The 24,874-nt window shown below is 43.6% G+C and overlaps 1 protein-coding gene and 2 long non-coding RNA genes across 6 annotated transcripts in view; 1 reads left to right on the forward strand and 2 right to left on the reverse strand.

Moving 5' to 3' along the window:
- Positions 1-24,874, forward strand: part of LOC104639728 (myosin heavy chain, skeletal muscle, adult) — a 55,633-nt gene that overhangs the window by 20,107 nt on the left and 10,652 nt on the right. Inside the window, exons 2-16 of one of the 2 annotated variants that reach the window (XM_075770502.1) lie at positions 18,510-18,752; positions 18,842-18,985; positions 19,079-19,235; positions 20,531-20,558; positions 20,656-20,773; positions 20,853-20,945; positions 21,072-21,135; positions 21,218-21,316; positions 21,416-21,519; positions 21,600-21,738; positions 22,474-22,592; positions 22,690-22,839; positions 23,196-23,366; positions 23,843-24,152; positions 24,307-24,380. In XM_075770502.1, coding sequence (XP_075626617.1) covers positions 18,546-18,752; positions 18,842-18,985; positions 19,079-19,235; positions 20,531-20,558; positions 20,656-20,773; positions 20,853-20,945; positions 21,072-21,135; positions 21,218-21,316; positions 21,416-21,519; positions 21,600-21,738; positions 22,474-22,592; positions 22,690-22,839; positions 23,196-23,366; positions 23,843-24,152; positions 24,307-24,380 — 1,977 coding nt within the window. In that variant the 5' untranslated portion in view covers positions 18,510-18,545. Of the gene's footprint in view, positions 1-18,488; positions 18,753-18,841; positions 18,986-19,078; positions 19,236-20,530; positions 20,559-20,655; positions 20,774-20,852; positions 20,946-21,071; positions 21,136-21,217; positions 21,317-21,415; positions 21,520-21,599; positions 21,739-22,473; positions 22,593-22,689; positions 22,840-23,195; positions 23,367-23,842; positions 24,153-24,306; positions 24,381-24,874 lie in introns of those variants that run through there. The other variant, XM_075770503.1, reaches the window with a different exon arrangement.
- On the reverse strand, positions 16-8,001 carry LOC142604372 (uncharacterized). 2 transcript variants are annotated; one of them, XR_012838229.1, is made up of 4 exons: positions 7,204-8,001; positions 6,149-6,227; positions 1,475-1,582; positions 16-1,002 (listed from the first exon to the last, which is right to left on the reverse strand). It is a non-coding gene; the product is annotated as an uncharacterized LOC142604372 (long non-coding RNA). The 2 variants fall into 2 exon arrangements; XR_012838228.1 differs by lacking the exon at positions 6,149-6,227.
- LOC142604371 (uncharacterized) overlaps positions 8,586-24,874 on the reverse strand; it is a 39,245-nt gene continuing 22,956 nt past the window's right edge. For both annotated transcript variants that reach the window (XR_012838227.1, XR_012838226.1), the window contains 2 exons: positions 12,238-12,391; positions 8,586-8,911 (listed from right to left, as the gene is read on the reverse strand). This is a non-coding gene — a long non-coding RNA (uncharacterized LOC142604371). The remainder of the gene's footprint in view (positions 8,912-12,237; positions 12,392-24,874) is intronic.

A 24,874-nucleotide genomic window follows, 5' to 3' on the forward strand; every position in this document is an offset into this window, starting at 1 on the left:
CTTGCAAACTTGGAGGCTGACCATTCCAGTGGAGACTACGGATAGTCCAGCCTGTACTGCCCTCTGTCTCCAGCAGCCCCTTGCCCTGCTCCTACCCTCACATACTCTTAATGCTTCTCCCATGGTCCTTCCAGCACAGCTTACTTCCCACATGAGAGGCAAGAGAGGGTGATCCCTTTCCTTTTTTGCTTTCCCCGTTTCGGTGCACACTGCGTGGCACCAGCACATCTCAACACATCACCTCAAAGGTCAGCCTTGTCACCTCTCGCACAACAGGCTGCACGTGGCATTGCCTCAGGCAAAAGGGAAGAAGAGAACTGATGGGTGTACCCCTCCACTCCTTCCTCACACACTATACCTCGCTTTTGGCCTACCTACAGGCTAAACAGACAATCTATTCTGGGGAAGGAGGGAAGGGGTGAGGGAAGAAGGGAAGGGGGAAGTTGTCAAACACTTTTTCCTTCATTCAGATCCCGATCTGAACAGCAGAGGCACAGTGGGCACGTACAACCACGAAGTCTCACGTGCTCTATCAGCCATCTCAGCTGGATTGTTCCGGTGCATTATGCCTTGCCTCTAGTTTGGGTGAAAGACACACGGGCAGTGCCAAGGTACGTTAAAGAGAAGCCCACAGATGTCTGCCTAAGCTGATGCTTTCACAGAACCAACAACTCTCGGCTTCCAAGTAACTTCTGTCCCTTATTTTCAGGGAGACCACACAGCCTTGGAGGATTTTCTCAGAAACCTCAAAGACTGCGGGGCTGTGTATACAGTGAATCAAACACAGGTTAGCGGTTACTGAGGGCTCTGAAGCTAATTTGGAAATCCTTTCAGCAATATCAAACTTACACAATTGCACCCACTGTTGCAGCTGTGCCTGTCTGAGGCATTCACTGCTGGTGACTCCAGCTGACTCCAGGCTGCAGGAGCCCTTGATGCCGACCAGTGCGGAGGAAATGAGAAACACATTAGCAGCAACTGAGGAGTGAGGTGCAGCTGGCTCTAAAAGGAAAGAAGAAGCAGACTCAGGAGCAGAGGCCAGGGTACGTGTTGCTGTGGTAAGCTTGCGACAGTCCACAGCTTTCCACCTCTGTCTACTGTACAAGTGCTAGTATGCAAAAGCAGAGGTGGGTCCTCCATGGAGCGTTGAGCCTAGCAGGGCCGCAAGGATGGCAGTGGGGCTGGTGGTGTGGGCAGAAGGGATGCAGGCTGTGCAGAAAATGAATGTGCCCAAGCCTGAGGCAGGTACCCCCGCCCACCTTGATTTGGTTAGAATGTTTTCAAGGGAGAGCTTGCCAGTGGAGCTCCTTGGGGTGATGGGAAGTGGTAAGGACTGACCCGGTCTGCTTGGTTGAAGCTTGCAGAAGTCAATGCCAGAGGCTTTGTCTCCAAATTGATGCTCACACTGCTGGGAAGTTACAACCAACAGCTCCATGGCTGTATGCCTGTGACAGCAATATCCTAAAGGCCTTACCTGGCTCCCAAGTGCAGTCTCAGCAGCACACCAGATCTCACAAGGAAGTCCAGCCTGCTTCCAGTGTCGCTAGCGAGCATTGGCGAGCAGAACCTCTGTCAGTGCTGTCTGAAGAGAGCAATGGGAGGTGGATCTTTAGGAGCAGACCTCAGTTTTCAATCACAAAGGCCTTAAGAAAGCCACCCAACACCTTGCAGAGATGCCAGACTAGTCCTCCGACACTGCACCACTTTTCCCCATGGCTCCCGAGCAGACTCCCAACCTTGCTCATCCCACCTCATCCCCTGCAGTCTTTCTCCTTGCCTGACAGCATGAACTGGTCTGCTGCCACAGCCAGGGTCTCTTGTGGTGAGCCTTGCCTGCCTAAGCCCACCGAGAATCTCTAGCCACACCTGCAGGTGTCTCCAAAGCTTCAGGTGGGGCTGGGTAGAGTCTAGATGACACACAACATCTCGTGAGTATCCCTGTTAGCTGTAATGGCTTGTGCAAGCATAAGCTTCTGAGACTCTCTGAAATCCTGCTGTACAGACCCTGCACCATCCTTTGCCTCACATTACTGCCACCCTGGAAGCTTGAGGATGTGTCATCAGAATGAAGGAGTGCAGCCAGCAAAGCCAGGCATAGGGAAGGGAGAAGGCGGTGGCATGAAGAGGAGTGAGCAGGCTGATGGCTCCTGGCCACCCTGGTAAGTGTGACACCTGGAGATAGTTTCTTTGATGACTTGTACAAAAGGGCTGTCACAAAGGGCATCGGTGGGAAAGGACAGGCGAGTCACTGAAGAAGCAGCTCTCGCATCACGGGTATAACTCTGTCTGTTCTGACCTACCATAGCCTTCTTTAGACTCTGGTTTGCAAAGGATTTCTGTTTCACTTGTGCGCAGTTACACACCTTCTGGAATCTCTCTAGCTCTCAAGGATGTAGTCGAAAAGAAAGCAGGCGGCTGCGAGCCCTAAGGTCAGGGAACAGGCGCACACCCTCGGGCAGGGCTTGCCATAAGCACGGCTGGGCGATGCTGACAGGACTGAGGCTTGGCCTCGCGTCCGCGGCAAACTCACGGCTGCCTCCTGGGCTCTGAGGTCCCACAAATTGCCCATCGGCCTTCACAAGAGTCATTCCTAGAGGAGGAGACAAGGCCACAGAGAGCTTTGGAGGTTGCCCGTGCCAGGAGGACCAGCCCGTCATTTGTCTCCCTTCATCCTCACTGTCAAAAGCTCAAAATAGCCCCGCTCTTGCAAGACTCCTGCGCGGGGTCATGCCTCTTTGTGTAGATGATACGCTTCCACTAATAGCGCTCGAAGACATTCCTCAGCGGGTAGGTTGCCTTCTATATCTCAGTGCAACGTGCTGCCATGTAGGAGCTGGACAACTGTGTTGTGTCCTAAGACGGCAGATGCTATTCTTGCCCCAGAGAGACTTGCTCCAGCACAGCTCCTTTCTCAGCTGAAATGTTAAAGATCAGAAGCAGGCCCGAGTGTGCTCTCCCTGGTAAGAGTATAAATCAAGAGTGGCCGCTCTGAAATCCGTGCAGCAACGCTGTGCCAATGCAGCGCCTGGGTGCTCGCCATTCCCTCCTGGGACGTGCTGTCCCATGGGGAACACAGCAGCTGCCCAGGTACTTCCAGCGGTCAGCTGGGGCTCAGTCTGGGGTGGATGGGGTGTCTCACTTCTCTTGGACACCAATAAATGAAAAAGGTGGTTTTGGCTGTAGCCCTGAAAGTGGACAATTTTCAACTGCCTTCCCTCGCGTCCCTGTCTGGGTGAGGATGAAGACAGAGGCAGGGCTTGCTCCGAGGTTCAGCAGCATTGCAGAAGGCCGTGTCCCTTTGCTCAGGCTGTGCTTTCACAGCTCTCACTGAGGGAAGGTAGTAGGCCTGTGCACCAGAGATCGCTCAAGGGCCACTGGAGTATCAGGGCTGCAGGAGAAGCCCCGGCCAGGCCGGTGGCTATCACGTGATGGTTATGGAGACCCAGCTCTGCCTGCAGCCTGACTCCACTAGCCCTTGGGAGAGCTCAGCAGAGCTGGCGTTGCTGCCTGGTACAGTCACCACAGGCAATCGGGCAGAGGAAACCAAGGCCCAGAGACATCATTTGGGATGGTGGCTGTGCCTTTCCCCTCACCACTTGGACTGTTGTCCAGAGGACACAGGCCCCTCAGCTTTATTCTCGGCTTGGGTTCCATCACCTGACACTGAAGGGGCAGACAAGTGCTTTTAGGGATCCTTGGCAGAAAGGTGGTGGCATCATTCCCAGGGGTTGGAAGTGGGGGGTACCGGTCGCAGGGCTCCAGCAGGCTCCTGTCAGTCACGGGGAGCTCAGCCAGGCGGCAGCCGACCGGGCCCACTGCTCAAGGCAGCCATTGCCAGGGGGTGGCAGCATGGAGCTGCCGAGGTGGACCCTCGGCTGGGTGGCTGGCTTGCTGCAGAGCGGCAGCTAAGTCTCACTGAAACATGGGTGCTTTTAAAGTTGCTGAAACTTCCTGGCCCGCGTGTTACCACTGAATCACACCAGACAGGTTGACATCCAGCCAGGTGGGTCAGCCAGTTTCATGTCTTCACCACTGGGACAGAACAAAGACTGGTGCAATGGGCCAAAGAAGGCCTGGAAATGTTAGGGTCATCAGTGCTCAAAGAAAGAGCCTGAGCTGACAGAAGCAGCCACTGGTGGTGTGTCTTTTGGGAAGGAGGGCATCCAAGCACTTTGGCAGGGCGGAATGGGATTAAGCTTAAAAGTAGCCCTGGAAAATCGGAGAAAATGTCTCTGAATATGGGGCACAAGTTTATAGATGCCCAACAGTGTCAAAGAGTTTCAAAAATGGTATATTTAATTATTGAAAATACTAGTATAAGTACTGTTTCTACGGTGCAGGATACGAATATTTGCTTTCCTCAGCAATGGGTTGTCTTAGCGATAATCTATAGTACTTTGAATAGAGCACGTTTTGTAGACCTCTTCTGAAGAAAGAAAAATCTTTCTGTAGATTGGGGAGGAGAGGAGCTAGAATGACAACTATAAAGAATATGACTCAGAAAAAGCTGTGGGCAGAACTTCATTTTTTAAGTCAGAGATGAGAAGAGTAAAGACTGGGTGTGGGAGTTTGAAAATAATTTTGCCAAATGGAAACAATTTTCATTAAGAGACATAGAGGGTTATAGCGCCAGGACTATAACTGTTTAATCTGAAGTAAAAAGGATTTGGAGTAAATGTTAAGGAAATATTAGAATGAGAAAAACTGTATGGTAGAACTAAGTATCTGTAATATTGCATGATCTCCTTTAGCCTATGCCTTTAAGGATCTGCTTTAGACAAGCCTCTCCCAAGGACTGTCTAGATATGGATGGTATCATATGGACTTTTATAGAAAAATAGCAGGTATATCAATAGCTGTCTTGCAACTGAAACTGTGATGATCATGATGTCTATTTTTATGTTTACATTTCATAGTCAGTTACTGATCCTGCCTGGAAAAGGTGCTATAATTTCTGAGAAGGTGTACGTGTCCCACTTCGCCTCATAATGCCCAGCAAAATTGCACAGGCATGTAGATATCTGAAATATGATTTTTATCTTTTAAAAGCTTCTTTTTTCCCATTGGAAAGAGTTCCCATTTTCAGGTTCTGTCTGTTTGCTTCCCTGAACAACAAGGTTACTTTGGGGAATACATTCTAAGGTATATAAAAACGTGGATTTTTCAAAATTGATAAATAATTTGCCTTTAATTTAAGAATCACTGTAAAGACCCTCTAAAAATGAGAACTCTTGTTACTTTTATAGACATATTATGAGACTGTTTTTTCAGCATTCTTTACCTTGTAAAAAAATAGCTCTCTAATGGTGCAGTATGAACTATAGCAGTGTGGTAGCCTAAACGAGATACATTACATAGCTAGAGCACACAGAAAAAAAAAAACGGCATTCTCAGGTTTTCTTTCGACTAACACAACTATTCACTTGAGGAGGCCATAGATTATGATAAATTACCAGGATCCAAATAGCATACCAAGGGGTTGGAAACCAAAGATTCCTTTCTCTCGGATATTTATTGCCATAACTGCAGAACAATAGCCTTTTGCATTGAGACATTCTTTGTGGAGTTGGGCTGCCTGTCAGCTGACGAGTGCTGATTGTGGGGAAAACACTGCTCTAAAGTAGCCGTAAAGGACCATCTCAGAGAGAAAGTTTAAAATAGATACAGTGCCTGTGTTTCAGCAGCACTGCTGCCCCACTGTAGAGGATCTCGGATCAATATGTGAACTCCTGGTCTAGAGGGACGTCTGTATCTCCTGAGCTAACTACACCCGTTACAGAATTTTTGGAAAGTATTCTGTATGAAAGGAAGAAACTTCTTGACCAAGAGTTTGAGGAAATAAGATTAAATTCAACAGCTGAATTCTCCATGAATTTACCAGTGAATCTGCCATGCATCCAGGAAAATGGCCTACAAAGAGATCCTTTCTTTCTCCCATTTCTACATGCATTAGTTCTATTGAACTCAGAGTTTCAACACAGATAGGCTGCGGACAAGATACATACATTGGGGTGAGATCCAGGCTTAGCAAATATATGAGGCAGACAGCAGTGCCGTCAAGAGAGAGCTCTGCTCCGAGACCTTGCACCATGCAAGATTCTGGCCACCTGGAGGCACTTCTCGGGGAGCAGCATGCGCTTTGACCGACCTGAGGGAATGATCTGGAAGGCAGGCAACATATGGCAGCGTGGCTCAGCAAAGCAGTGAAGTTGGCACTGCATCGTGAGCTGTAGAAGAGTTAGCATATATTTTCTCAGGCCACGGTCCTGAATGTGATGTCAAACACCCTGGCTGCTGGCTATCTGGTGGCGCATCACCGTCATTGTCTCCTGCTGGAGTTGTTCTGCTTTACGCAACTGATTTGCCCTTCAGGAGCAGCAGGGACTTGTATCCTTCCCTCGGCATCTCAGATGGATGCAGAGAGCAATTAAGGAATCATTTAGGCTGACCACCAAGGAAATATATCTGCTAACATTACGTAGGAGGCTGTGGTGGAGTCTCGGAACTGACAGGAGCTTTGGTGTTTGAAAAAAAATTTCCCTTGAAAATACTACAAGAAAAATATCCTGCTGTAATATAAATATGTACTGCAGATTAACTATACCATTGTCTACCTTGGCACCTGGGAGATGCTCTCTGCAGTTTAATCACTGTTCTTCTTCCTGAAATATGTAACTTCAAATGAAAATTTGGATGAAGTGTGAAGGAGATGTATATTTGTAACACTCAGTCAAAGATAATAACAAAGTGAATTGAACTGCATACGTGGATGTTTGCCTTCTACAAGTTAGCCTCAGTAGAAGATCATAGTAACATGCCATATGTTCAGAGAACAGTTCTTGGGTTCAAAAAGTGTTTGGACAAATTCATCAGTTAAAAATCCACCACAAGCTGTTAAGTACCCAGACATCGTGTCCTGCTCAGGGCTTCCATACATACAAATCACTGGGTGTCAGCAGAGTTTGAGTGACATGCAGCTCAATGTTGCCTTAGGCAAGATGACGCTCCTTCCTGGGAATCACTTTCAAAGTTGGGCTACACGGACCTTTGATCTCACAAGTGCAGCTTATTTTAGGCCTGCAGGGGTTAATACCGTACTCCTTCCGTATTTTCTTTTTGTTCCCCTTCCTTCCTTCTCTTCTACTTTCTGTTTCAATCATCTTTTTCTACCCAGTGGTCTCCCAGCTTGCCCACCCCACTCACCTGCTCTGTAACTGGAGCCCCTCAGCTGCTTTGGTGGGTGATAGAAAGGGCATCCTGAATGTTGTCTCCTTGGCCAGAATCTACTGCCCAGATCTCTTCCGATGATGTTAGCTGTGGAGACAGGGGGAGTGTGAGTAATGGTGCACCTGTGGTACACATTTGAAAGCTGCCCATCCTCTAATCCCAGACTGTGTGTTTTATTTGCCTCTCATGTTCAGTTAACTCATTCTGAGGACTTCCAAGAATACCACTCTGTGGGAAGCTACATAGCAACAAATTTGTCATCAAAGTTCCCCCTATGGCAGGCGCATTTACTTTCCTTGACATGAAGGTAAATCACAACTGCATTAAGATCTGCAGAAATTAGTTTCTGAATAGAGCAAAGGGACAAGCAAGGCCATTATAGCCCCTTCATAGCCAGCTTGTGACATCGGCTTGTTGTCACAAGTGTTCACATGTAAACCCAGAAATTTTTGCTTACATTTGCCATGGTAAAAAATGGATGGCCCACACTACTTTTCACCCTTCAGGTTTTAAGTCTCATTAGTTATGATCGTCAGTAGCTCTTCCTGGGAAATAATTTATTGCTTCCAGCAATTCTCTCATTCCATTCCTTCAGCCACATTTATCAGAAATGTTAGTTTAATGGCACATTTCTTCATTTCCTAATCAGATGACACATCAAAAATATGGACTGAGCACATTCTGCACATAACATTGAAAGCATGCAGTTTAGCAGATCTACACTGAATTGATAAATAACCATTTAATATGGAAAATGTGCTCTTACCATCTCCGGGGTCCTGCTTGTCCTACACCAACATTCCTGTGAGCTCTCATTTTACACAGAGGGCAGCAGAAATGCTTCTACAGCAGAGGCTGGGCATTCTCTGTCAGACTACAGAGCAAACTGATCTGTCTAGGCAGGCCCCACCATAATGACAGCATGGCCAACAACAGCACTTGCAAGCTGAAAATCCTGCAAGGAGCGATTTGAGTTCCTTTTTTTTGGTAAAATTATGAGCAATTCAGGGAACTTCAGACTCCATCCTATATCGTTGTTCTTTCTAGAAAAGTCGTAAGTGTAGCTCTATTCCACATGATTTTTGTATCTCCTGGGAAAGCCTCTGTCACTATCCCAGCCTCTGCTGTTTTGAGGTGATGGAGTGGGGTTTTTTCCTTTTGTTTTGGTTTCGGGTGTGTTTGTTTTGGTTGGGTTTTTTGGTTTTTTTGTTTGTTTGTTTTTTTTGTTTTTTTTTTTTTACCTGGAAAGTGCTATATGTTAAAACCCTGATCTCAGAATATAAATGTTGCCTTTATTCAGAGGGGAGGATACTATTTCACTCTCTATGAGTTATAGAATCTGGCAAGAAAAAACATTAGATTAGAAAGTGGTCTTTTAGTAGCTAGGTCTCACATTGCCATACATGTTTTTAAGACAGAATCAAGGCATTGAACAAATTTTTTTTTTCTAGAATAGAAGGACACTAGTACTAAATACTCATTTCCCAGTGGAAGTGAATTTAGGCAAGCCATGCTGAAACAACATCCTTTTTGAGAGATTCCTGCAAATACTAACTGATACCTAAAGGAGGGCTTAGGCAATGGCTGCCATTCACTGTTCCAGGCATAATGCCAAACAGTTTAGCAGACACAGGGCAAATGAAAGAGATGAAGGTGGTGTCTCAGCATCCTAAAGAGAAAGAACCTGCAGAAATAAAAAGAGGAAAAGAAATCAGAACAATTTCTCCTCAAGCTGAATAATTTCTTCCCAGCTGCCTGTACTCTCAGAAATGAGAAGCTGTTGGGAGGTCTCTGCAGCAATCAGCAATCAACTAGGGCAAGTTACCCTGTTTCAAAATCAGCTTTCTGTCTGCAGTACCTTCCAAGTATCTGCATCATGCTCTAGTCTCCAGCCTGGGTTTCAGTTTGCATTATTTGCTCAGGATCTGGTCTATTCAGATGTATTAATATGGATTGAATTAGACCTGTTCCTCCTGAACACCAGCCCACCTAAAAACCTCATGCACTGTTAAATGCATCCAGTTATTCATTGATAATCTCTGCAGAACAGACACTTTGTTCACGTAACTCAGATTGCACAGTGCTCCCTGTGGCTTCTGTAGAACACAAATAATCTGATCTATCTCACCACCTGGGTCTCTCATCCTGTCTGATGAGAGCTGATGGCTGATCTCTCCATAAGCTACAATATAGATAATATGGAAAAGTCACAAATTTTTAATATTTAGCTTCCTAGCTAAAACTCTCAGGATGATGAAAGGAATCTTCCATATGCTGATGGAGGTGTGATTTAGCAGAAGAGGCTGTTAAAGCTGATCAAAAGACCTTATAGCCTACTAGAGAACTATAACTGACCTAACCCAAACATAACAGAGCAGCCTAAGGAAAAAAAAGTATACTTTCACGAATGTGTCCCAGCAAAGCACCTTTTCAACTGTATCTTCTCAACATACTATCTGTTAATAATGTGTACTGCATGTGTTTGTAGACAACCAGTGACACACCAAAGGGACTTAACTCAAAAGAGGGTCTGTGTGCCTGCCTGCACAGTAGCCAAGCTTCAAGGCAGGGCTGTGGACAGTGTATCCACCCAAAACACATCCTTACCTACTGTAAAGGACCAGGATCTCAGAGACAAGGAGAGGATGCACATCCCTCCCACGCTGAGGAGAGTGAAGAACACAGACCTCTCACTTCATAGTGAAGTGCTCTATCCATGGGGCTGCTCAGCAGAAGGTAGCTAGTGGTGGGACTAGCTTTGTTTTGGAGACAAGGTAACTAGGGCTTCTGTGCTCTACTCTGAAATCATTATTCTTTGTGCTGGGTCTCATGCTTCCCACTTTGCAAACATTCTCAGAAACAGCAGGAGCACGATGCCAAAATGCTAAACCTAAATTCCAGAATGCCTTACATCCTGTGAGGCAGACTATCTACTCTTTGGTTGGTACTGGGGCATTCAAAATCTTCTCTGACAACTTATCAGTCCATGCATCGACTCCAGTATCCTTGGGTTTCCTCGCAGCTCAGATGCTGCAGAATAGGGAACTGCAATTGTTACAAAAATTAGTTACCAAGTGCTCAATCTCCACATGTTAATGGAGTGAGAATGCATTGTCAGCTGCCCAGTTGCCAAACTCCTTGTTTTGTGGTGCAAAGCTCCTAATAACACAATCAATTTCCTGGAACAGTTCTCCTTGAAATCTCCTTGGCAAGGTAGCACAGGGGCTGCAAGATACTGAGGGCAATGACAACCTAAGAGATGCACGAACATCTGGGCAATCACCTGTGAGATACTGGAGGACAGCTGGGTGGTTTCTTGCCCGTGGCACAGTTACTTTGATTCTGTGGATCTCTTCAACCTTCCTTCCTGGATGTGATCCTAATGATGAGGTATAGTGGAAGTGCTGAGGGAGCTTGTAGACTCCTAGCCCTTGGAAGTGCAGATACTCGGCTGAGTAAAACATTCATCCAGCTGTGTGGGACTGGGACAGGCTGGGTGTAGCACTGCAAAAAGTGGCAGCTCATTGCAGTGTAGCTATATAGACCTTGCATCCCTTTACCTTCATAAAGGCAGTACTTGGCCAAGCTGGAGCCATACCTGGACAGTCTTCCATCGTGCAGAAGGCAGCCACCTGCACTTCGGAAGGGACTTGTTGCTGCTGGAAGTTGTGTTTTTCTTGCGATAGGTATGGCGTCTCATGTGGAGAATCATAAGGAAAACATTGATCCACAAGAGCAGATTTCCTCCCTGAGCAGAAGCTGAGCAGCTTGCAGCTCTCTTGGGCCTCCTAGGGCTGACTAATGGAGGGGAGATGACAAAGGGATCTCTTTTTAATGGGTGTTATGGACCTCACATTGGAATCTCACAGATTTGTTGTGGGTGAGAAGATCATGAATTTCTTGCTGTGCACCAGAACCAGTACAGGGGGGTTTACCTGGTCACAGATGCAGGCTGCTGCCCTAAGCAGTCTTTGGTTCCTCTGCTCCTTCTGTATCAAGCTGCTTTAGGACAAGAGGAAAACTTGCCTAGCCTCCTGCCAGAGTAACTGCTGATGACATGACATTGAAGGGACAGGGTGAGATCAGTGCCATCCTGACATCTGCTAATTGCTTATGTGAATGAATTCTCTCCACTTTTGCAGTGGGTGAAAGTTTAATACCATTGGTGCCCATCTTCAGGAAAATTTGCATGAAAGAATGGACGAGCTCAGTGCAAAGGAGGAAACTACTTATCTTTCAGAAAACACCCTCCATTTGGTGGGGACATTCCATCGACATTATGTTTTGATATCCACCAGCTGGATGCCCACCTGACTTGAACACACCACCTCAAAATGTCTGTGAAATCCATGGCACATCTGCTCTAGGATAGCTGCGTGGTTAAAGGAATCTAATGAGAGTAACAAAGGTACTCAATGCTATTGTGAAATCATGAACTGTGTGAGGGTGACCTTGATGTTGTGCTCCTTCAAAGCACAACAAGTTCACCAAGTCAGCTACTTTTCTATACAGGAATTCACTGCTGCTGAGGTTATATTTCGCACCATACATACTGACCCCCCAAGAAGATTCCTTCTTGAACTCCTGGTTGATTCCCACATGGTCAAACTGGGTTTACTTTAGTTGCTTCTCTTTAGGCAGAAAAGAAGACCAGTGGGCCTGAAATGGAGGCCAGAGGCTTGCAACCATTCTTCTTTTCCAGAAGGTCCTGGTCAGCTTGGTCCAGAGTAGAAGGAGTGGAGGACCTAGGAAGGAGGCCTGAAGGTGGTTCCATGACAATGACATGGAGAGACTGGGCCTGGAATTTCTTTCTAACTAGACAGCTTACAAGGCTGACAATGATGCTCTAAGAAGCAAGGTAGAGACTGTGGTTTGCATTGGGCCACAAACTCAAGAGCCTTTGACAGTGCTCCACTTTCACATTTCACCTGTGCTCCTGAGTGCCCCTCTTTCTCTCCAGCTCGTGCTCACTGAGCACAAGTGAAGGGAAATCACATTGTAGGGACTTACACAAAGATCGTAATGTACATGCCTGGATGTCATCACTCCAGCACTTCGCCCACACTGTATGTCTGTGCAGGACCATCTGTATCCAGGGATTGCTCTCATTCTGCCTCTTCTGACTGTGTTGTGGTTTGCTTCTAGTCGCAGTGGACTCCAGGCCCTGTAGGGAAGGAAGCACAAGTGACAGAAAGTCAATGGCTGGCAGGATCCATTTCCCTTTTTGTTTTGCATCAGGACATTGCTGCCTCTTTCAGCAGATCACTCTTCCCAAGGACAGATGTCATCTCAGCTGTCCCATGCCCGAACAGAGGAAATTGGCCTGTTTTCTGTGGCCTAAGTCACTGAGAACTGTGGAGCTAAATCTATATGGAGTCTGGATCCGGTAATTCAAATTACACAGTACTCCTTTGCAGGCAGCTGGAATGCCCAATAGGCCATGTCACAGAAATTTATCACTTGGGTGGGACTAATAATCTCTACGAATTAAAACAAAACAAAAGCAGATGGTGTGTATCCCAGAACTTTTTATAAGATACCTATCTAAGTGTCCATATGACCAGGATTTTTAAATCCGTGGAAGAAAATTCTTTTATCTTCCAGAAAGAACATCTGGAGGAATGGGTAAAAGTTTAGGTCTTGGTTTCTCCTGAAAGGTCCCCTGAACTTCTCATGATGGCCTCCCAGTCTTTTTCTATCTAGTTTCTCACAGTTTCCTTCTCAGTGTCTAATCCCTCCAAAGCGATTACCAAAGGTTAAGGATCTTTCCCTTTGAAAACTGCTCTGACAGCTAATGCTCCATTTTTGTGAACAATGTGCACACAGATGCCAGTGCTGCAGTTTACAATTTTCCCTCCATGCTGTCATTTAATGTCACCTGTTAAAAAAATTCAGGGGAGAAGCTATGGCTTTATACTTTATTTTGTTGGTATGAAGGGGAAAGTAGGCATTTGTTAAACAGCAGAGACCCAAGCCTGGGGTTATGCAGTGCTGATGCAGCCAGACAATTCTGGTTATCACAAGCACTGAGGGCTGGCTGCAAGGCATCCTGCACCATTCTGCATGATACCAGAGACTGCACTCAGGAGCAGATTTATTTAGCATTACAGATGCAGTCTTGATAGTTAAATCGACATACTTTATCTGGCCTTCAAAGAAGCAAGCAGATTTGTGAAGTAAGACTTCCCTTTACAAATACACATGAAAGACTGTCACTTTTTCCTGTGTCCATTAATTTTGTTTTATATTATAATTTCTACTGATTTGTCCAGTATAGCCATCGCCTTACTGCACTGTAGTTTCCTTGATTTCCCCAAAGGCCCTTTTAATACCATGGGATTACATTCGTCACCTAGCAGTCCTGTGATATCCAAATGGATTTTTAAGTAGGAGCCTCCACACCATGTTTGGAAGCTTAGCAACTTCATCTTTGAGTTCCTTTAGATTTTTGAACATCTGTATTTGAGGACTAAGAGGGAAAGAGGTCTTTGCAATGAGACTACTAACCTGATGACAAGGGTGCGAAATCAGCTTCATCATAGGAAGAGGAATTAAGCCCAGAAGTGACAGAGGAATAGCTGCAAATGTAGGAATTTTGCAGGGGAGGGGGGGGAACATGTTCAGAATCATGGAGATATGGTGGGATAGTGTGCATTACTGGAACATGGTCATGGGAGGGGGACTGTTTAGGAAGAATAGACAGGGAAGATGAGGAGGATTTATGCTTTATGTTAAAGTGCTCCTTGATTGTAGAAAGCTCCAGTGTGAAACTGTAGACATCCCATCAGAGATGGGAGGAAAATGATGGATGTTGTGATGAGGTCTGTTATAGACGACCCAATCAAGACAAAGTAGTGAAGGAGGATTTCTACAAGTAGTAGAAAGGCAGAAGTCTCCTCTGCCATTTGGTTTTCAGCCATATGGACATCGGCTGGGAGGGCAGCAATGCCAGACGTTCTTAGACTGTACTAATGACAATACCCTAATGTAAGTATTGGACAGGCAATGCTGAATACTGGAAGCAGGGATGAACTAGTGATAAATATGATCCCAGATGGCAGCTCAGGTTGCAGCAGCCACATGATGACTGAAGGATCTAGTGGAAAGCTGGGGAGGTAAGCAATAGAATTAGCACTCTAGACTTTGTAAGGCTGGAATTCATTGTATTCAGGGAACTGCTAGTTAGAACACCCTCAGCAGCAGCTGTGAAAGAGAAGACTGCTCAGGAGAGATGGTTAGGGTTTAAAGGAAAATTATTGTGACCTCAGGAACAAACTACCTTGTTGTGCCTCAACAGGAACAATCATCTAAGCAGCAAATATCTTGATGACCTAAACCACAAAAGTATATAAGAGGTGGAGGCAATCACTGGTAACAAAATATTAATATAAAACATTACTTGGGCACCTAGGGACATTAAGCATAACAGTTCTGCACAGATGATGCAGAAGGGAGTTCAGAGAAAATATGTGTCTACCACTGAATATGGGAGTCCATCTAATGAGAGATGATGCAGAAAACACTTAAGTATGCAGAACCTTTTCTGCATCAGTCTTCAGAGACAAAGCTTATCTCCAGGCATCTGCATCTTCCAATGGAGTTTGAGAAAGAAAGGGATAACCAACAGTGAGGAAGTCCTAACCTACTACTTAGTGAAGCTGGACTTACTAAGAGAAGTAGTATGTATTCATATCCATAGGGCTGGGTGTTCCTAATCAAAGGAGACTGAAGGAGTTTGTGCATGTAGTTGCAAGGCCTGTGTTTATCATTGGTGAAAAATGACAGACAGGAAAGGTCCCATATGACTGGAAAAAGGCTAATGCTATGTCCATCTTTAAAAAAGGCAGGAAGAAGTATCAGTGAAGCTGTAAGCTGCTCAGTTGCACTTTAGTTATTTGAAAGATTACAGAATATGTCCTCTTGGTATTTATTGCTAAGAATGTGAAGGACAAGAAGATAACTGAGAGCAGCCAACATGTTTTTACTAGGGAAAGCAATCATGCTTGACCAACCTGATTGGTTTCTATGATGAAGTGACTGTTGCCTTTTATCAGTTCTTTTCTGATAATTAACATGCCTTTGCCCTGGACCTCTACTATGGTATCATTAAGTGGTCTTCAGTCTGCTAATGCTGAACTGCTTCCCTTTGAGTCCTTATTTCTATATGCTTTATAAACACAATCATATTGGATTTGGGGGGCTATTTTTAACTCCTCCAAGGATGTTGTATTACATGTATCACCACAGGTCAATTCTTAAACAGCTTAATTTTCCACTATGTCCACAGCTGTATTCGAACCAGCTAAGTCAACACTGCTTTTCCTTCACACCCTAACTAGTGGTTTCATGAAGCACTCACTGACAGTGTCCACAAATATAGTTTTGGTTCTACAACCCAAAAATAAGACTTGTCCGTTCTGTATGGAGTAGTTGTGGTCTCGTATTGGTGTTACATTAATTGCTTTAGCAGTCCGGTAGTCCTCTTTTAATTGCAGTTGGTGTTACTGTCCTGAGAAGACAGCTGTTAAGATATGAGGAGAGGCTTGGTGAAGGGCCTAAAGCAGAAAACTTGAGGGACTTGAATTCCCTGAACAGCGTGAGCATGGAGAAATATTAACACAGGACTTCAGTGCTGGACATGGCAAGAGCTGGAAGGAATTCACCTTCACAATTGCCACCTTTCTTGAGTGTAATCTGTTTGGTATGACTCTACTCTTCAACCAAAAAGGAAGACAAGGCCATTGTCAGCATATATTCCCAATAACTGAATGCTTCATCTTTCTCCAAGGATCTTTGACTGGCAGCTGAATATACAGGGAAATTTGGCAGGCCTCTCTTCCTATATGAATAATTATTTTGTGAAGGTTGTGTGATCAAATCAGATAAATGCCCTCCACATTACTATATTGCACTAGACAAGAATTCAAAATTACCACACTAGTCCTCTGGTAATGGATAGCTCTTCTTCCTAATCCATGTGAAAAGATTAGCCTTCTGAGATATTCAGCTGTCCCTGTAACTTGTGTAGTGACCTCAAGGGTGAGCTCTGGGTTTGGATTCCAGTCTGGGGCCCAAAACATGGGTGCTGCAGTACCAAAGCACTCTTGAAAGGGGCTCCTACAGCACACGGCATTGTTTGTTATTGTATATTACACTGAACCTCAGACATTTTTTTTCTAACCTCTTCCCTGTGTTATTCACTGAGATATTTTAATGACTGAAATGCAAATGATCAGAAGAATATGTTTAGATCTGGAGGATCTGAAGAAGTGTGATTACAACCTTTCCTAAAACTAGATCAGTTAGTCTCTTGGCCTACCAGCAAATCTCCTTTTCCCATACCATCAGCATTACACAAGACTGCCTGCTGCCTCTTATGCTCTGGTACAGGCAGTACTGTGTTAGATTTTCCTGAGACTGTGAATGTGTAAATATGCATATTTTGATGGCATGGCAGTGCTAGACTGAGGGTTTATTAGAATGCATAGTATCTGGAAGTATAGGCTGAGGTGATACGTGTGATTGTGTGTACAAGCATGGCAGGGTAAGGCATGTTGTTTTGGGGAGTTGTAGGTATGGAGGGGCTATGGGAGCCTCAGATTTGGGAACTTCGGATTTGACAGAGGGAACTGGTTATTTATGCAGACAATAATAGGAGTGAGCATACATGAAATGCAAGTAAAAAGTGTAAAAGAGTGAACAGAGAGAAAGCAGAGTTTCTTGGGGAATCACTTTTAAAATGAAATATGCACAAAAACATGTATTATCTATGCATGCACAAGTCTATATTTTAATTTGATAACTCAAAAGTCACCTGAAGAATCTTTTCAAGAGCTCCATTTCAAAGTAGAGTCTCCCATTACTTGGGTTCAGGCTTGCAACTCACTGTATTTCAAACCCTCTCAGCTATCAAGAGTGTTCTATACAGAAACCTCAACTGTAATACCTTTTGACTTTCTGCTTTTTAGAAAATGCCACTGAAAAGTGGCTCTTAACAGCATTTGCAGTTTTTTGACATACTCTTCCTGTTCATCTCAATGCATGTGTTCCTGAAGCATCATAGATGTTATCATCGTCATTGCGTGACTGAAAAGTGGTATAAACATGCCAAGGAAACCACCGTGGGTCAAGCATCAAATCACTGAGAAAGCCAGCAATAGGAACCATAAGTCCCTGCATCCAAGTTCTCTAAGTGCCTTGAGTAGTCTAGATTCTCTCCTTAACACTCTTGACAAATTATTTATAGATGTATTCACATAGTCAGTAAGATATAAAAATGTTCTAATTATATCATTCAAATCAAATGACAATTATGCCCTTAGTTTGCCAGACAATGCTTTGCCAAAGAAGGCTTGCCAGAAATGTTTTGACCGAAGAAAGGGGGAGCATCTGCAGCATCTGCAGACGAGACTATAAAAATCTCCCAAGGACAAGTCTGGCCTGTCTCCACGGAAGGCTTCAAGGTAAGTGCATGCATTTTATGAGCTTGAAGAAATAGGACAATGTCCTTGCAATATCCCATTCCATTTCTCCTGCCTCTGGCAACCATTTCCATGAGAGAATCCCCATGTGAACAAAAATTTTCAGTATAATCTCAATGCATGTCACTATCCTCAATCTATAATTTGTTTCTGGAATTCTGTGCAGCAATAAGAAACAACTGCCATTCCTGTTTTAGAGGGTTGGCCAGTTTCCAGGGTATAAGCCATTCTCCAGAGTAACACCCTGAATAACACACTCCTAGACTACAGTCTAAGACAGGACTTTTATACAGTTGCATGAGTTCTCTTTGTAAATCCTCTTTTGTTTCTGCTCAATTTTGCTTAGGCCAGACTGTTAAAAATAAGAAAGATCTAAAAAGTGAAGTAACTTTTCATATACATACAAAATAATACTTTTAATGAGAAAGTGCTCTCTTAAAGATTCATGTCATAATTAAAGACCAGAAAAGGGAATGATTTTTCTCTGGCTGTAGATTCTTCTATGTGAAGACCTCAGATGTGGTCAGAATTCATCAAGATGAGTTACCAAACTGCAGTCAATATTCAGAAGATGTTATATTTACTGTTACAAGGCCTATATGTTTCAGAAGACTAAGTCTCACTCTTGAGTGGGACTTAAGTACTGTTAAGTTCAAATCAAAGTGAATTTCAGTTGTTGCTTCTAAGAGATTTTCTGGGAGATTAGCTAGCACTTTATTAGCTAAAGAGCAAGGAGATTTCTCATTAATATAGATTACATTATTCTTCTTAGTGATCCACAACCTATTTTTTCCCCACCAGACACCTCTGCTGACGTGCTTTCAATAAAGTGCAGACATGGCCTCTTCTGACTCTGAGATGGCTGTTTTTGGGGAGGCAGCTCCTTACCTCCGAAAGTCAGAAAAGGAGAGAATAGAGGCCCAGAACAAGCCTTTCGATGCCAAGACATCCGTCTTTGTGGCCCATCCTAAGGAATCCTTTGTGAAAGGGACAATCCAGAGCAGGGAATCAGGGAAGGTCACTGTCAAGACTGAAGCTGGAGAGGTGAGTGAAAAACCAAGGCTTAAAACTGTGTGTCATTCCCAGTCTCAGCTCCTAGCTGACATAAATGCCTCTCTTTCCTCATCTGGCAGACCCTGACCGTGAAGGAAGATCAGGTCTTTGCCATGAACCCTCCCAAGTACGATAAAATCGAGGACATGGCCATGATGACCCACCTCCACGAACCCGCTGTGCTGTACAACCTCAAAGAGCGTTACGCAGCCTGGATGATCTACGTAAGTACCAGCAGCAGTCTTCCTTTGGGTAGCTAGGAGGAACTGCTCTGCCAGGCTAAGTGGAAGCCAACGTGCTGTCTCCCTTCCTCGCAGACCTACTCGGGTCTCTTCTGCGTCACTGTCAACCCCTACAAGTGGCTGCCAGTGTACAACCCGGAGGTGGTGTTGGCCTACCGAGGCAAGAAGCGCCAGGAGGCCCCTCCACACATCTTCTCCATCTCTGACAACGCCTATCAGTTCATGCTGACTGGTGAGTGCTTGATTTCCTTCAAACTGCTCTTGCAATGAGCTATCTGTAGAGGGAAATGTAGGATATATTCTGGAAATACGGTACAACACTTAAAATATTTTCTGTGTGAAATTAATGGAAGATTAATGTACTTAACTGAAATGGTTGTGTGTCCTGAGTGTTTGTGTTCCCATTAGAATCAATAAAGACCTAGATGTAATGAAAATAATCTAGAAATAGTAAATTCACTGGAAAGAAGACACCTATTTTCTGATGTAGACTTTACTGACTATAGTGGGATCCTACATATATGTGTAGATTTATGTATCTTAATCACTAAACTAGTTTCAGCTGGAGAACACAGAGTATGATAGTATCACACATACTCTATAAAGGATGTGTATACTGTCAATTTAAATTTGCAAGCATCAGGGCTAACAAGTAAAACAAAGTATTTCTGCATTGAATGGGAACATTATCTTCCCTTGATTATTATGCAAATGGCTTTCATGATGGAAAAGATGACCGAGTGGTCTAAAGTACATACAGCCTTTAATTATCTGTGTAACCCCTACACTGATCTATGCAACTGTAAATAATTGCATCTTACAGTGAAAAGTAAACCTCAGAAAACAATGTCAAGGTAAAATAAAAAAGATTTTATCATTTAAATTGAATGGCTTTAAAAAAGTTATTTCTGCTCTCTCCTCTTCCTTCCACATCTTATTTTCTCTTCCCTGTATGTGCATTGAAATCAAAGATGTGCAGGATTTTAGATCTTCTTTTCCTGTTCTTTTGTTACAAACTGGGAAATAGATCCAGAATAGAAAAATGAAAAATTAACCTTGTCTGTGTATGATCTCAGGAATACATAATTTCTGAATATATAGGGATTAAAAAATAATTTAAAAAAAAGAGATGAAAAATAGTGAAAGAGGTTGGTCAGACATTTCTGTTGTTCATAGCACCTCCAAGTTTCCATAAGATCACTGAGGAAAATTCTAGCTTCATGCTGCCAAAGCCCAACCTCAATATTTTCATTATATGCATTTATCTAATAAGAGAGAAATAAGTAGCCTGATGAAAGGCATAAAACTACAAAAGCTACTATAAATTGATGTTTTTACTGATCCAGGTGATAATACCTGAAGTACTGCTGGGAGCATCAAAAGTACCCACTAGCATTCCCAGGATTTTTCACTATCTTCTGTCCCTGCATCCTCTGGAAGCTTCAGTTCATATTTTTCTCCTAGTTTTTGAGTTCTTTGTTATTCGTGAACACTAGGAAAAACTTTCCTGTCTCTGTCTTTTCACAGACCGCGAGAACCAGTCGATCCTGATCACGTATGTACACCCCTGCTCGGGTCCCTGCAGGGCTGCCTGGTGCCAGGGGACCTCCTGCCTGACCACATGCTCTCTGCTTCTCTCTTTGGTTTGACAGCGGAGAATCCGGTGCAGGGAAGACTGTGAACACAAAGCGTGTCATCCAGTACTTTGCAACAATTGCAGCGAGCGGGGATAAGAAGAAGGAGGAGCAGCAACAGTCAGGCAAAATGCAGGTGAGTCAGGAAGAACAGACTGACTGTTGAACATGCAATTGCCATGTCAGCTAAACCCTGTAATTGAATCATCCTGCAGGGAACGCTTGAGGATCAAATCATCAGCGCCAACCCACTGCTGGAGGCCTTTGGAAACGCCAAGACCGTGAGGAACGACAACTCCTCACGCTTTGTAAGTTGTTGCTTTGGACAAAATCCATCCTCATTATAACTGTAGTAATGGGCTAGTGGTATTCTCACATAAGGAGATGGCAATGAAATGCATTTAGGCTGAAATGCTGCTGCTTCTCCTTAACAGGGCAAATTCATCAGAATCCACTTTGGAGCCACAGGCAAACTGGCTTCTGCTGACATTGAAACCTGTAAGAGATTCTCCTGGTCTGATCCCATTCCTTCTAACCCTCCCCAGTTCTTATGCTAACTCTGTCCTACCTTCCTTGACAGATCTGCTGGAGAAGTCCAGAGTCACTTTCCAGCTCAAGGCAGAAAGAAGCTACCACATATTTTATCAGATCACCTCCAACAAGAAGCCAGAGCTAATTGGTAGGAAAATCACTAATTTTTTTGAAGGAATATCACTAAGCTCATTGTGTCATCTGGAAAACTAAAGTAAGCTTGTTTTTTCCCTTTTATTGCTTTCAGACATGCTCCTCATTACCACTAACCCTTACGATTTCCACTTTGTAAGCCAAGGGGAAATCACTGTTCCAAGCATTGATGACCAGGAGGAGCTGATGGCTACAGATGTAAGTAACTTACAAAGCAGGTCATCTGGTGGATAGGAGCTCTGGTACATATACATTTACTTTGCTGTTTATATTACCAGAGTGCCATTGACATCCTGGGTTTTACTGCTGATGAAAAGACTGCCATTTACAAGCTGACAGGAGCTGTTATGCACTACGGGAACTTGAAGTTCAAGCAGAAACAACGAGAGGAGCAGGCAGAGCCTGATGGCACAGAAGGTATCAGCAGATTCAACAAACTTTCCAAAAGAGATTTTTTTTTTGTCACCCAGAGAAGGACTTATGCAGATTTCAGGCTTTAAATATTCAAAAGTGTAAACTAAAAAAATATTTGTTCAGTGGCTAGATGACAGTTGAGACATGTATCATCTCATCTAATGATACCTGTCATTTTATTCTGTGACTGCTTAATAAGTTAGAGATTTGGTGTACATTCTCAGGAGGCTGGGAGATATATTCCTGTAACATTATTAGCCATACTTTTGTTGGAATACACCTTGCAATCTCTGCTGTATTGTGGGGTGGTGAAGTGGTTCAGCCCTAACAGTATGGGAGACTGTGCTCCTATTCACCCTCACCTATTGGGGGGAATTCTGATGTGAGATGTGTGTTTGATTAGTCTCTGTCACAGCAGGAAGTACAATCCATGCCTCCACCTTACTGAGTGATGACTCCTCTTGCTATACGACTAGACAGAAAGTGTGAAGTCCGATAGTCATGCAATGATGATGAAAGCAATGAGTTCTCTTGAACATTTGTAGAAACCAAAGCTCAGAAAGTGTTGCAAACTGAATCCAGAAGACAACAGAGAAATTAGCTTTATAGCTTTGACTCAGATATTTTTGTGCAACTCTAACAGTGAACACTGTTGTTACATTTGAGACAGTTGCTTAAGGACTAAATTTTAGGAATTGTCGAATATTTCTTTCTTTCTCACTCTTTTGTGGTGTTTAGTGGCTGACAAGGCTGCCTACCTGATGGGTCTGAACTCAGCAGACCTGCTCAAGGCAATGTGCTACCCCCGAGTCAAGGTTGGAAATGAATACGTGACCAAGGGTCAAACTGTGCAGCAGGTAGGAAAAATGTGGTAACCTGGAACATGCTTTGATGGTTCCCATTGATTCTCCTCTGCTGTGTATACTAACCTCCAATTCTTTCTCCTTGATTTAGGTGAATAATGCAGTTGGTGCTCTGGCAAAGGCTGTCTATGAGAAGATGTTCTTGTGGATGGTTGTTCGTATCAACCAACAGCTGGATACGAAGCAGCCCAGACAGTACTTCATTGGTGTCCTAGACATTGCTGGCTTTGAGATCTTTGATGTAAGGAGCACAGTTTTCCTAGCATTTTCATAGAATGACAGTTAAGACTGAAGGGAATTTTGAGAAACATTTTTAATAGAAATTATTATCTTCCTACACTTATTTGCAGGGCTTTAGGAATCACCTTTTTTAATCCTGCAAAGAAATAATAATAGAAAACTAATCTCCTAATTACACTGAATTTGAAAACTTTTTCGAAATGCAGACACTATCCTAGAGAGATAGCATAAGAAAACTACACAGGAAGAGGCCTTGTATTTAAAGTATCACCCATGATGAATTAGGATTGCACAGGAAAACACCTTGCTATAATTGCTGAACCTTGAAAATGTTGCATGTCTTTTTATGCCTGACAGTTCAACAGCTTTGAGCAGCTATGCATCAACTTCACCAATGAGAAACTGCAACAATTCTTCAACCACCACATGTTCGTGCTGGAGCAGGAGGAGTACAAGAAGGAAGGAATCGAATGGACATTCATTGACTTTGGGATGGACCTGGCTGCCTGCATTGAGCTGATTGAGAAGGTATCCTTCCTGTTCGAGTGTATTATATGTTTGATCTTCCATACTTGCCAAGAGACATACTTAAGAATCATGTGAGGATATTCTGGCTTTTTCAAATATATACCCTGTGAAAGTGGCAACAGGGTGGAAGTGTTTTTGGAGATCATACTCAGATGTAAGGACTTGTGAGAGTATTCATTTCCAGATTGCAAAATGAAGTTATATAAAAGACTGTCATGTTCTGTAAGTACCTATCAATAAAGATTTTTTTTGAGATGATAGTATTTTGAAATGTTGTATTTCTAATGTTTTCATCAGCAAAGGCATTTATGTAAGTTTAAATGAAATATCAACACTTAGTCTTCATTAATTTTCTCTGACTTACTGTCGTGAAATGCACAGGAACAGCTTGGTCTTCTGACTCCAGCAACTTTTCAACCAGGGGATGTCTCCTTTCTAATTTATTTCTCCCTCCTGTCTGTTATAATGTCTTCCAGCCCATGGGCATCTTCTCCATCCTGGAAGAGGAGTGCATGTTCCCCAAGGCAACTGACACCTCTTTCAAGAACAAGCTCTATGACCAGCATCTGGGCAAGTCCAGCAACTTCCAGAAGCCCAAGCCTGCCAAAGGCAAGGCTGAGGCACACTTCTCCTTGGTGCACTATGCTGGCACGGTGGACTACAACATCTCTGGCTGGCTTGAGAAGAACAAGGACCCCCTGAACGAAACTGTCATTGGATTGTACCAGAAATCATCTGTGAAGACACTGGCTTTACTTTTTGCCAACTATGGTGGAGCAGATGCAGGTCAGCTCTGTGAAAATTATATTTTCAGTGTGGGACAATGTTATCATAGAATTAAAACAGTAAACACTAAACACTTGAAGTTGTTTTGTGTTCTGTAGTCTCCAAGATGCAACATCCATATTTTAATACTTTTTTTCTTTCCTTCTGTTTGCAGAGGCTGGTGGTGGTGGCAAAAAGGGTGGCAAGAAGAAGGGTTCTTCTTTCCAGACTGTCTCAGCTCTTTTCCGGGTACAGTACTGCATTTGTTATCTCTTTGCAACATGAAGAAAGTGAGCAACCTAATATTAAATTTGAAAGGACTATTTTGCATTGCTGTAATGGTGGTAAAATTCTTTGGCAATTCCACATCAGTTTTTCCAGGATCAATTTCAATATTGCTAATATGTTGTGTTCAAAAATAAGCATTCAGTCTTCAAAGATCATGAATATCTAATCCTTGGGGTTTTTTGGGTTTTTTGGTATTGTTTGGAGAGGATATTATTCTGATCTTCATATTTTTATTTCTTTGGGTCAGACTAGAACTGTAATTTTAGCATTCCTGCATTTCTGTGAGGTTGATATGTTTGGGAATTGAGAGTCTCCTCATAAACATTCTCCAAGGAGATATTTATCTTATTTGTGAAAACCCCACATTTTTAAACTTAAGTAGATTGACTTTAGAAGGCAGAACATAAAAACCATAAAAGTTAATTACTTTGTGTGAAAGTCTGTATAGTATTTTC

The sequence above is a fragment of the Balearica regulorum genome, chromosome 18 (genome assembly GCF_011004875.1).
Source record: "Balearica regulorum gibbericeps isolate bBalReg1 chromosome 18, bBalReg1.pri, whole genome shotgun sequence".
Classification (NCBI taxonomy): domain Eukaryota; kingdom Metazoa; phylum Chordata; class Aves; order Gruiformes; family Gruidae; genus Balearica; species Balearica regulorum.